The following is a 12,702-nucleotide window of genomic DNA, read 5'->3' on the forward strand; positions in this document are numbered from 1 at the left end:
AATAAATGGTAAGCAATATGCTTTCGTCTTAAGCTGGCGTAAGGAAGGTTATGACGTAGTCACGTCCTTTCCTTTTTCGGTTATTTTACGTCTTTTTTACAACCTCATGGGATAATCGCGACGATGAGTTAAGATGGAATATATGAAGCTACCCGATACCCTCTCCCGGGAATATCTGGAGCGCGAACGAAAACTAGTCTCTGCACAAGTAGCGACTCCAGAGGGTTTGACCAATGAACGCAAGAGTGCTTGAAGAGGAAAATGCGTTTGCAGCTACCAATTAGCCTACTGCTTCGCTCTGCCCATTCGCTTTCACCCCTTCTCTACCGTTATGCGCGGCCTTGCTTCACAGTGTAAATCCCGTTTCAATTTCTCTGGAGGAATCGTGACGCTGATGATGAATAGTTTAATGATTAGAACCCCTAATTTCTAGACATTAAAGCCGACCTCCGTGGAGGAGTGGTTAACACAGCGCACTACGATCGCAGGGGTTCTGGGTTCGAGTCCCGGCTTGAACATGGGTGTTCTTTGTGAGTGTCCCTTCATAAATTTTATCATATCGTTACTCATCCTCATCTTCGCGATTAGCCAAAAGTAGCAGAAATGCTAAGTAAAATAAACCAAATCAATCAATAGGGTCCTTTCACGGTTATTCCAAGGTTATGCCCAAAATAAATAGAAGTTTTGTGGTTGCTGTTGTTGTTGTTGCAGTAAACAACCTTAGTTGGTGGATATTTTTGTAATCTACTGTAACATTTATATTATATTATTTTTTGTTTGTCATTTTTGCCAGCCTGATTTGGCGTCTTCCATACCCCATTTTTCTCTATATCTCCTTCTGTCACTCCTTTCTCTCTCTCTTTCTCTATCCTTCCGTCAGGAGCGTATATTCTAGGCTAGCTAGGCTATCTGCGAAACCTGAAGTTTAGAGAATAAAATACGGGAGGAAAATTGATCAGAAATTGTAAATAATATTATTCATATAAGTGAAATGATGATGGTGATTCTGGAGTTGGCAACCTGATTTCTTGTGAGTTGATAACCTGATTTTCTATGAGTTGGCAACCTGATTTTCTTATGAGTTGGCAACCTGATTTCCTACGAGTTGGCCACCTGATTTCCTATGAGATGGCAACCTGATTTCCTATGAGTTGGCAACCTGATTTCCTATGAGTTGGCAACCTGATTTCCTATGAGTTGGCAACCTGATTTCCTATGAGTTGGCAACCTGATTTCCTATGAGTTGGCAACCTGATTTCCTACGAGTTGGCCACCTGATTTCCTATGAGTTGGCAACCTGATTTCCTATGAGTTGGCAACCTGATTTCCTATGAGTTGGCAACCTGATTTCCTATGAGTTGGCAACCTAATTTCCTAAGAGTTGGCAACCTGATTTCCTACAAGTTGGTAACCTGATTTCCTATTTCTTATGAGGTAGCAACCTGATTTCGTATGAGTTAGCAACCAGATTTCTTAGGAATTGGTAAACTTATTTCTATTCATAGCCCATGACCACGTGACAGTGAGATAGCACAGATCTTGGACTCAGAATACGCCACTGCCTTCTGTGTCTCCTCTCTCTCTTTTTCTCTCTCTCCCTCTCCCATTCTGTGTCTCCTCCCACTTTCTCTCTCTCTCTCTCTCCTTCTGCCTCTCTCTTTCTTTATCCTATTCTGCCTCTTCTTTCTCTTTCTAAATCTCCTACCTTTTTGTCTCTCTGTTCTTAAACCTCTCCCCTTCCCCTCTCCCCCCTCTCTCTCTCCTTTCTTATAAATCTCCTTTCTGTCTTTCCCTCCTTATGTCTCTACTCTCCCTCTCTCTTTTTCTCCCTCTTTGTGTCTACTCTCTGTCTGTCTCTCTCTCTCTCTCCCATTTTGTCTTTCCACTCTCCTTTTTCTCTCCCATTCCTTTACGTCCCTTTGCTCTCCTTCTGTCTCTCTCTACCTCTCTCTCTCTCTTGCCTCAATTAATATTTCAAGTCTCTAATATACTGCTTTTAAAGTTATTGATTTCGTGGTTTTGTGAGGACCCAGTATAAACGGCATTCGTAGAAATGCCGAACTGATGACGTTTTGTCTTATTCTTTGCAGACGCTGGATGGCTTCATCTTCGTGGTAGCTCCCGACGGGAAGATCATGTACATCTCGGAGACGGCGTCCGTGCATCTGGGACTGTCGCAGGTGGGAGCCTGGCGTTCTTAAGGGGGTAGAGGGAAACAATACCTCGCATAATAACTAAACTAGATTAAATTAAAGTCCCTCGCCTGGGGGAGGATCGTTAAAAGGGGGAGGAGGATTGAAAAGTAACAGCAAGTGGTCAACGACCCTAAGACTAAATAGAGACCCCAACCTATTTGAAGACTCAAAATGAAATTACCTAACCTTAACATAAAAAATGAACCACCTTCCCAGAGACGTTAATAATAACAAAGAAATAACCTCCTATGAACCTAACGGAGCCAGGTTAAGGTTATTATATATTATTCACTCCCAAGATAGGGGCTTTGAATACGCCACTGATGGTTGTGTAAAGAGAAATAATGGCAGCTGTTCATTTTAGAGGGAATATTTATATGTTTAGGTATAATGCGCATGGAAATAATAGGAAATATTAATAATATACCTAGGTATTAAATATTGAGTGAAGAACATTATGTATTTTAAGAGAGGTAATGTTAAGATGATGTATAATGAACATATAATCATAGATTGTGACAACTGTATTGATAAAAATATCGAGTCAGGGTATTTTAGCGGGAAGGAATTTGTGTTGAAAGGGATAAAATGCAATGAGACAGTAAGGCCTGTCGTAACGAAGAAGGAATAAAATTATGTACTGCATACATCCTACGACTCGCTCAGGGAAATACGTACAAATATCGCCGCATCGTAATTTGTCGATAGTCCAGTCGATAACATCTGATCTCGCTTCTACGACTTACAAGTGGTTTTCCAGTTGTACTCACGATCGAGATAGACTTTCATTGAGCACTCCACCGGAGATCTTACCGGGACAGCTTGTTCCAAAGACAAGAATTGTAACCATTTAAATACGTGCTAGCCTGTTCTTCTAATTGAAAAATGTTTTTCCAGCAGCAAGTCAAAACCAATCTTCAGTCACGAGATAATTAGCCTTTTAGGAGAAAAACATCTATGCACAGCTTATTCTCTTCATTTTTCGCCCTTTGTGAATTTGCTTATGAAAAATGTTCAACTTCACTAAGAAAAATGATTGAGTTAGTTGGTAACACGATTTGCACGCAGTCGCAAAATAAATGCCTATTTGGATCCATTTTAAATATGCTGTATAAAGAATTATACTTGTACTAACTACTGCGGACAGTGTTTTATAAATTTTCAAACATAATTATTGTGTGAGTGTAATATGTTCAATAGCATATCCATATTCAGCAGAAGAGCAGGCTATTATAATTATAATTCATTTATCCAATATGTGTAAACGTACGTTGAATTGCACGTGTAAAGGCTTAGGTGGAAGAATTGGACACTCAAGAATTGTCTGCTTGTGCAAATTTGTGCATTGTACGAAAATTCCAGAAGCCAACTTTATATATTCAGAGAACTACGCCTACGAGGTTAACTTGCCAATTGGCCATGTCCATTTTTTTTAACGATATACATTTTCTTGTAATAACTTTTGAATTTAATTTTGCTAAGCGATTAAACAAATAATTATACTTAAACCTCTGTGAGGATTTAAATGATTTCAAAACACGTATGTGTAAAATGATGTCAAAATTATATTTTTAAGATATACCGGGTGTACCAGAAGTCGTTCCCTGATTACAAACTTTATTCATATCCGCTATATGCAATGTAGAGATGTGAGAGTGGTGCCAAAATGTTGGAAAACTAACCAAGTTTATTTGTTGCAGGTTTCAGTAATGTGGCTGTAGTGTAGCAGTGTCAGTGCCAAGGAATCCGGAATTAATGCTCTTGACATCGGGTGGCATCTTTCCATACAATGTTTCTTGGACTTGACAGGATTTGGGAATGAAGATAAATTCCATTTTTTAAATACCAACTTATTGATGGCAGATATTCTAGACGAAAGAATTCTGTACATTTGAAAGTTCCTCTGCACTGTTGGTGGTGACCGGGTCTCGTGATACCAGAGGACATGCTGAGCTTTTTCCTGATTTGTGAATATTTCCGGTTTTCTGGGCACTGACTCTGCTACACTACAGCCACGTTACTCAAACCTGCAACAAATAAACTTGGTTAGTTTTCCAACATTTTGGCACCACTTTCACATCTCTACCTTGCATATAGCGGATATGAATAAAGTTTATAATCAGGGAAAGACTTCTGGGACACCCGCTTATGGTGTTCTTAAGATATATGCATTTTCTTCCAGGAAACCATTATTATTTTACTTTTTAAATTGTATCTTTTAGTAATAATTTCTTATTTCTTATAATAAAGAAACAGAAACTTTCAAATTGGAATATGCACAAATTATACAATAACTTATAGTACTACAAGCTCATACAAAAATACACATACGGAAATATAAACTAGAACAATTTAAAGTTATCTAATAATACACATAAACATTTGAATCAGATTTCATTACAACAAATATTTATCTGTCTCGTAGTTTTCTTTATAGTCAAAACGAGATAACTAACGTTTTACCAAATTATTATTTTATCGACATTTTACTCACAATTATCATATAGTTATGTTTATTTGTTATCGTTAGGCCAGAAAAATGTCGATTGTTATGTTGCTGTTTAACTGCCAGTGACAAGACAATGTGTAAGCACTGGCATCCAGCATAGAGTCTCGATCAATCTTCCATAGGTAAGTAAGTATTGATTTGAGGAAAGGGTGATGGTGTAAAATAATCCTGGTTTCTCTGTGTAAAATAGGGAATGATTTCACTTCAAGGTGGTAATTTCCAATACTCTTAATCTTTTAATTAATCTACTTCCTCTGGTACAGTGAGAGATAAATGTTGAAATAGTAATTATTTCGTTTGTACCAAGTGGAAATGATTTAGTACAATCGGACCTATTTTGAGGTTTTTATTGTCAAAGGAAGAAAATGTCGATAATACCCGCCTCCACTGTATGAAATATAGAAGCTTTCAAATTGCGTGCAGATAAGTTAAGCTTTCCAACATAACACTCTTTGAAACAATATTCTGTACACACTTTTCATCATAAAACAGGTAGACAAGTCGTTCAGCTCTCTTTCTTTGTGGTAATACTATTAGAGTGTAATTTCCAAGTAATGAAGACTGAAGAGTTCTTTCTGGATGTTTTTTTCAGAAATAATCTTCATCTACAATGTGGTAGTTGAACAGATTTATGATACACCCAGTAGTCTCGCATTATAGTGTGTTCTTCTTGTAAAGTATTTCTGATACATTACCGTCTTTGGAAAAAGTAATAATTTAACTGAGCTAAGGTTTACAGATCCTTAGCTCAAAAAATAACTCAAGTAACATTTTTTTAAAAATGGAATTCAGCTGCGGTAACTGCTGTTAAAAATAACTGTAAGTTATTTTTACAGTTACTCTGTTTTAGAATTAACTTGTAGAATGTAAAAGTCACAGTTTTAGTTTTAAGTCCATTTTATGCTCAGATAGGCTTCAGTTTCATGTGGTTTTCGAGCCACTGAGTAATGTGACTCCATTGCGGATCAAACCCTGGACACCTTGATTATAAGGCTACAGCCTTATCACTACGTACTTCATAAAGGAATTGGAAATTGTCTGTTCTCCTTTCTGATCGTCCAAAATCATCACTAAATATCATTAAATAATTATAAACCTCAAGTCTTTAAATGTGAAAATAAAGGGTAAGAAAATTGAAAGTTAGCACACTTGAAAGAATTACAAGCCATGATTTTGTCCATGACTCTTGAAACTCTACAGGAACTGTTAATTTCGTTAAAGGTTACCTGGAAAACGTATGCGCAGTTACTTCCAAACAGTGATTTGGGCTGATTTTATTTAACCTGGGCAAACCGTAAATGCTGTTTGTTATGTCCATATTTGCACAAGCTCCTTTGTGTATTGCACGAGAAATACCCTCCAGTACGTCAATGTTCGGCCCCACACAGCTCGTGTCACCGGGAAGAAATTTGCAAAATGGGATTGGAAGTTCCTCCATACCCTCCTACAGCCCTGATCTGGCACCGTCAGATTATCATCTGTTTGGATTTGACCTGAAGGATCTGTTGCGAGACCGAAGTTATGAGACAACGTAGGCAATCCCGAAAGCAATGTGTCAGAGTGTCTTTAGCAGGCTGCATTGGCGTACGCAGGGGAGGGGTTGATGGGGCTACAGCCCTCCAGAAATTTATGAAAATGAAAACAGTAAAGAACTCGGAGAAACCAAAGTGGTAAATGCAAATTTCCCTTAAAATGACCCCCTATTACCATTTTTGCTTTGGAACAACTTTTAAAGCGAATATTAATTGCGGTTACAAAATATAACGCAGCTATGAAATATCCATCTTTTAAATTCCAGCCCCCTCCGAAATAAAATCCTGCGTACGCCAGTGGCAAACTAGAACGGAATTCTATCACCGTGGTATATTCAAACTTGCAGAACGGTGTGAAAATGGTGTACAAAGAAGAGGGGATTTAGTAGAAAACCAAACAAGAGAATCTAGATTAAGATAATGTACTTGTTTTTCTCTTTCACCAATACAACGTGACAATTTAGAAAAAATGTTGCTCATTAGCAGACCTCGGATTTTCAGGTTCTAAAAAGTATGCTTTTAGGTTCCTAAAATAGGTTCTAAAATTCTAAAATACCCTATTTTCAAAATCCCTATGATTGTTTCGACACCCAAACATAGCAAGTACCTCTGTGTGATATAAAAATCATGTAAAACCTTAAAAAGTATATAAAGACCTAAAAAGAAAAAAGGGTTGATTTACAGTTGGGACGGTGCACTAACCGGTGTCTATTCGCAGGGCGGTTATTTTGACAAAATTCTGTTTTCCTGCAGGCTGCTTCGGGGAGGAGGGATTGTAATGTTGTCGGTTCTTCTCCAAGCGGTGGGTCTAATTTGGCTGTTTGACCGCGAGTTCCGTCATAGGTAAACGCGGCAACAGATGGTCATTGCCATAAAGGCAGGTCCCGCGCCGGGAGTTAACGTGATTTCACTGTAGGAGCATGAACATATAATAGGTTCTAACAAGCAGAATAGGTTATTGTAGGCGCTATAAAACTTCATCAATTGTTGCGATTTTTAATGAAATGGTGACGTACCTTTGTTATTTCTTATTTACCTGCAAAGAAAAGGATAGATTAAAAATATATAATCCGAGGTTTCCTCATTGCTTTTGGTATGACCCGGAACTCAAGATAAAATGTAGGTAATTAAAAATTAAAGCCTTCCCAAACATAAAAATAACAAATAATGTCATAGAGAGAGGAAGAACTTGTCACGGTATATGTCCGTTCTGTTTTAGGTGGTAGTAGTTACAATTTTCAACAATGTTCATTGCTGTGATCGTAACAAGGGAATGAATTCGCCGTCTTTCGTTTGCAGGTGGAGCTCACGGGCAACAGCATCTACGAGTACATCCACCCAGCAGACCACGACGAGATGACGGCGGTCCTCACCATGCACCAGCCCGTCCACCACTCGCACCTTATCCAAGGTAACTATACACCTACAACCCAACACTTATACCCCGTCTTGGGTATATCTGGAGCAAAGCCGCGCATGGCGGCAGAGAAGGGGGGCGTAGATCGAGTGGGCAGAGCGAAGCAGTACGTGCTGCTGCGAAGGCTGGTAACTGCAGTCGCTTTCCTCTCCTTCACGCGATCCCGTTCCCTCTGACGCGTCATTTTGCGCAGAGACTTCTTTTCGTTTCCTTGCTCCAAAGATAGTTGGGACAGGGTATATATGTCAATGTAATATGTAGCTCCATTGTTATAGGGTTGCATTTCGTAATTTTTACTATAGGTGTTTTATACTGTTACGGCGGGCGTTCTATATGCTGGCAAGGGAAAGAGGGGAGCGGGGAATACGCAGCAGACCAACCAGACAACAGCGGTGGCGCCGAGAGTTACGACGTCGAGGGGAGGAACTACTGCGTGCACATCGTTCTACAGGCTGCTGCCTTTCTTATCGCGCTGGATTGGTCGCTTCCCCGCTTCCAACTTCCCTTGCCAGCATATAGAGCGCCCGCCGTAAGACTGGAAAAGAGCTTTAGCGTACGAGAGCAGGGCCACTGAGGGAGGGGCAAGGTACAATTATTCCCGAGCACCGACCCGTAGGGGACCCTGGACGAGCAAAATTATTAAATTTTTGCTAAAAGGTTTCTTGCTCGTTTTTTTTCGAAACAAGACCTTTTCTGTGGGTGACATAAAATGTATGCTTATTATTGCTTAAAACAAGTTATTCCACATACAAATGATTAATTATACGTGGAGCAGCATTTTCAAATACATAGGGCCTACATGTTTGACGTTTTTGTGAAGTTATGTATTATCTGCATTAACGAGACATAAAAATACACATGGTGTTATCTAATTTTAAAGCATGTGAATTATTTTTAGAATATCACAGTAATTTAACTCAATATTACAATTAACACATTGTATATTGCCCACAGAACAGAGAAATATGTGATGTCAAATTTCGAACTTTTTGCGGCAAGATAGTTTTGTCTTGTTAAGTTAACATTAGAGAAAAGAGGTTTCTGTTAAAATTATTATTATTGATTGCAATGGGATTGCAGATTTGTGGGCGTGCAAAATATGTACAAATGTAATTGTTTGAATATGGAAGATTATGTGATTTTCTTTTATGTGTTTTCCAGAGTTCGAGATCGAAAGGGCTTTCTTCCTGCGTATGAAATGCGTTCTAGCAAAGAGAAACGCTGGCCTCACAACGGGTGGCTACAAGGTAAAGTTCTTTTTTTTAGTAGTTTATAGAACTTTGGCAAATCAGTGACCCACGGGAAGATTCATTTATCTTTCTTGCAAGAAGTTATGAATGTGTGCACAAATTACAACCTAAAATCATAATTGTTAAGTGTATTCAGTACTTGTAATACTGTGCCAATAATATATTATTAGATAACAAAACTCGTAGTACTTTAATGAAAGACTATAAACTTTTGGTGCATCAATGAAGCAGTCAAATGTGTAATTTTGATTAATTTGCTGTAGCCGTGGCTGACCTTCTCCCAAGAGATTATCATTAGGAGTTCATGCACTTTAATGCATCATCAACACATTTATGTGACTAGTGTTGCCCACGGGACGAGACGGGACAGGCTTTTAAAAATTCGAGACGAGACGAGATTGACCATGTGCCATAAGACAAACTAATATTTTCGAGACGAGACAGCATTTCCAAGAGACTCCACGAGACGAGACAGGCCAAAGTCTCGTCTCGTGGGCAACACTATATGTGACAATTGACACAATTTAAGTTGTGTGTGGACGTCTTTAAAGGGCGGACACTGGCCCCCGAGAAACTTTCACGAGCCCCCCCCCCCTCCAAAATTTTCTGTGGCTGAGAGAGAAATTTACTATAATAATAAAAAACCTTCAAATTATTTAGTTAGCAAAATTTGCATTTCTCGATCAATTTTAATCTGTTTAGCTATTGTATACTAGCCTAGCACCGTTCTTACCTATCTGTGCGTGTAAAAAACGTATTAAACCAAATGAAATAAATTCTGTGTACGTGATAGCATTGCATGTAAGCAATTTATAAATAATCACATAGCAACTGACTTGATATACCTCAATAAGTTGGCACATAGTGGTTCGGATCCCACTTTAAAACTGTAGGTCCAGTCCCGATTAGCCTTTCTGTGCATAAATTGACTTAAAACATCAAATCAAATCAAATAAGTTGGATAGTAAAGCAATTTTGAATTTGGTGAAACTTTTAAATTCTTTAAATTTAATTTACATAGCTACTGGTTCTCTTTTTCGTACCATCCCTAAGCTCCGCGAGTCCGCAACTATAGGGCAGCTCACAGTGTGACGAATCGACCATCACTTACATATAACGAAAATTATTAATCCAAACTTTCGCATTTCGGGTTATGCAGTGGGGTGTCGTGTCGTTTGCGCCGAGGCTTCTTATCGGTTCATTGTCGCCGTGACATATGCCAAGACCTTCCTTGGCTGGATTTCCCACAATCCAGAGTGTCATCACCGCCGCGCGCACGTGTGTTTATGGGCACAAGGCGCATAGTGCATAAAGTGGACTTAAAACATAAAATCAAATGTATGTTTATGACGTTGCACAGCTATGTTTACACTGAAATGTTAAACCTATCCACAGAGTCAAATGTGACTTTTCTTTACTTATTTCAAAATAAGGTTACACAGGATTACTTCTATCAATTTTATTCCACAACACAAAATACATAAATAAGCATCAGCCTATTAACTATTAATCATTTATCGTTAATCGTCAAAGAAACATTGTAAATACAGTGTTATTTTTTGCAAACATTATATAAGTAATAGCTACGTATATATAAACACAATATTTCGATACACTTGCACAAGAACAGTACAAACGTTATTTGAATTCTTGTAGGTATGTAAATGCTCGAAGGCATCCTCAAAGATCGCCTGAGCTTCTGTACTTCGAAAGAACACACTCAACACATTTGTCCATTTGTTGTTGTTATTGTTGAGTTGGTGATTTAAGTCCACATTTGTCCATTTCGATGTATTGATATTTTCATATTCTCAGCCATCTTGTCGTCTCTTACAAGTCTCAGTTTTACATAAATACTAATTTCCCAATGTAGATCCCTCATATATACTTTCATCTTACAATCACCTTCCTTTTCAATCGAAGATAAACACAGCTATAGCTGTGTAACGTCATAAACACAGGTGCGCGCGGCGGTAATGACACTCCGGATTGTGGGAAAACCCACCAAGGAAGGTCTTGACATATGTCGCGGCGGAAATGAACCGATAAGAAGCCTCGGCTCAAGCGACACGGACTCATGCAGTGGCACAGCACATCGCAATTATCGAAAATGGTGTATTTGCTGAGCAAACTCAAAATAAAAAAAAATAAAAAAAATTAGAAATCGATGTGTTTTTTTAGATTTTCATTCACTCCAGCATTATACGACCGTTTAAGTTAGTTACCTAGCGGTAGAGTGAATGTTTCTCGTATTAAATGAAGAACAGTAGCTCTTGTTAGATGAGTGAAACTATAAACACATGTGTTATGTTCGATGACGTTTTTTCAATAGTTTCAGATCTCTCCGATAAGTGAAGGGCTGGCGGATTGCTGTATTCTTGACATCGCAGGGAGAGGGATCGCAATTTACTCCTTTATGTAAATTGACAAAATTATTGGTTTAGACACAGTGGTTCTCAACCTTCGGGGGTCTGCGGCCCGGTAAATTAGTTTTTTATAAGTCGATGCCCCAACAGTTTTACTCGTAAATAGCTTATCAATTTTTTAAAACTTTACGCGTTAATTAATATGTACCCTGGAAAGGCCATCTTTGCAGGTGGTTGCCAGTTTGGGCTGGAAGTCGCTTCACCTTTCAGGCTCTGACTCGGGAACGGCCAGTCCTCCAACCTCGCAAGTTTGGAGGCGAGTAGCAATGCAGCCTGTTAGAACGTTTGATCCATCACCAGCACTGTCACGAAAGTATTTTCTGTTATCGCAGTCGAAACTCGAACGAAAGGCTATCTTTCCAGGCGGTTGCTAGCTCAGGCTGCAATTCACAAAGCTCACGGGAGCCTGCCGTGGCCCGACAGTTGAGAAACACTGCTTTAGACAAACTCACACGGAGAACTAAATGCATCATATCGATTGATGCACCATAATGCATCGATTGATGCACTAAAGTGTGTTTTGTAGCTTCTTCGAAGAATCAGATTCACATTTGATGCATTTTGGTGCATTTTGGTATGTCGTGAAAGAAACACCAAAGTGTATCGTTTGATTCAAGTGAGGATTTCTTTCAGTCGAGATGCACTTTAATGCATCAGCTGATGAGTTTTGATGCACCAGCATGCATCTTTTTTGATGATGCACTTAAACGTTTCGTCTGAGGTACATAAAGTCTGTAGCTCAGACCAAAAGTTTAAGTGCATCATCCAAAAAGATACAGGAAGGTGCATCAAGGTGAATCAACTGATTCATTAAAGTGCATCTCGACTGAAAGAAATCCTCACTTGAATCAAATGATGCACTTTGGTGTTTCTTTCACGACATACAAAAATGCACCAACATGCATCAAATGTTAATCTGATTCTTCGAGGAAGCTACAAAACACACTTTAGTGCATCAATCGATATGATGCATTTAGTTTTCTGTGTGCTTCCTCTCCACCTTAGTCCGCTCATAATCTGTGGAGTTTAAAGTATATTGCTTTTTTCTAAAGCATGGTCTTCTTGGGAACCAGCCTGTTTCTTAGGAATTATCAAGGTTCGGACCTGAACATTAATGCTTGAGTTATCAATCTCCCTTCAATAATTGTATTCAACCGTCATTCATCCTTGGTGTCGTGATTACGGTATGTCGTCGAGTTGTCAGCATAAAGCGGTAGACAGCCACAGGTCCGCGGTTCGAACGCTGAGAACCCATGTGTGTGTGTTCCGTGATCCATCTCACGCAACACTTATTCTAATCCTCGTAGTTGTGAGTCACCAATAGTCCGGGTGCAAAATGCCTAAAAGTGGCATAACCTTATTTTGAGGTATGA

At 39.0% G+C, this 12,702-nt stretch overlaps 1 protein-coding gene across 3 annotated transcripts in view; it reads left to right on the forward strand.

Moving 5' to 3' along the window:
• sim (bHLH transcription factor single-minded) overlaps window positions 1-12,702 on the forward strand; it is a 201,617-nt gene that overhangs the window by 146,967 nt on the left and 41,948 nt on the right. The window contains exons 4-6 of one of the 3 annotated variants that reach the window (XM_083123718.1): window positions 2,052-2,182; window positions 7,535-7,647; window positions 8,815-8,900. In XM_083123718.1, coding sequence (XP_082979844.1) covers window positions 2,052-2,182; window positions 7,535-7,647; window positions 8,815-8,900 — 330 coding nt within the window. The remainder of the gene's footprint in view (window positions 1-2,051; window positions 2,183-7,534; window positions 7,648-8,814; window positions 8,901-12,702) is intronic. The other 2 variants (XM_083123717.1, XM_083123719.1) reach the window with 2 other exon arrangements.

Source organism: Lepisma saccharinum, chromosome 6 (assembly GCF_977018435.1).
Source record: "Lepisma saccharinum chromosome 6, izLepSacc3.1, whole genome shotgun sequence".
Classification (NCBI taxonomy): Eukaryota; Metazoa; Arthropoda; class Insecta; order Zygentoma; family Lepismatidae; genus Lepisma; species Lepisma saccharinum.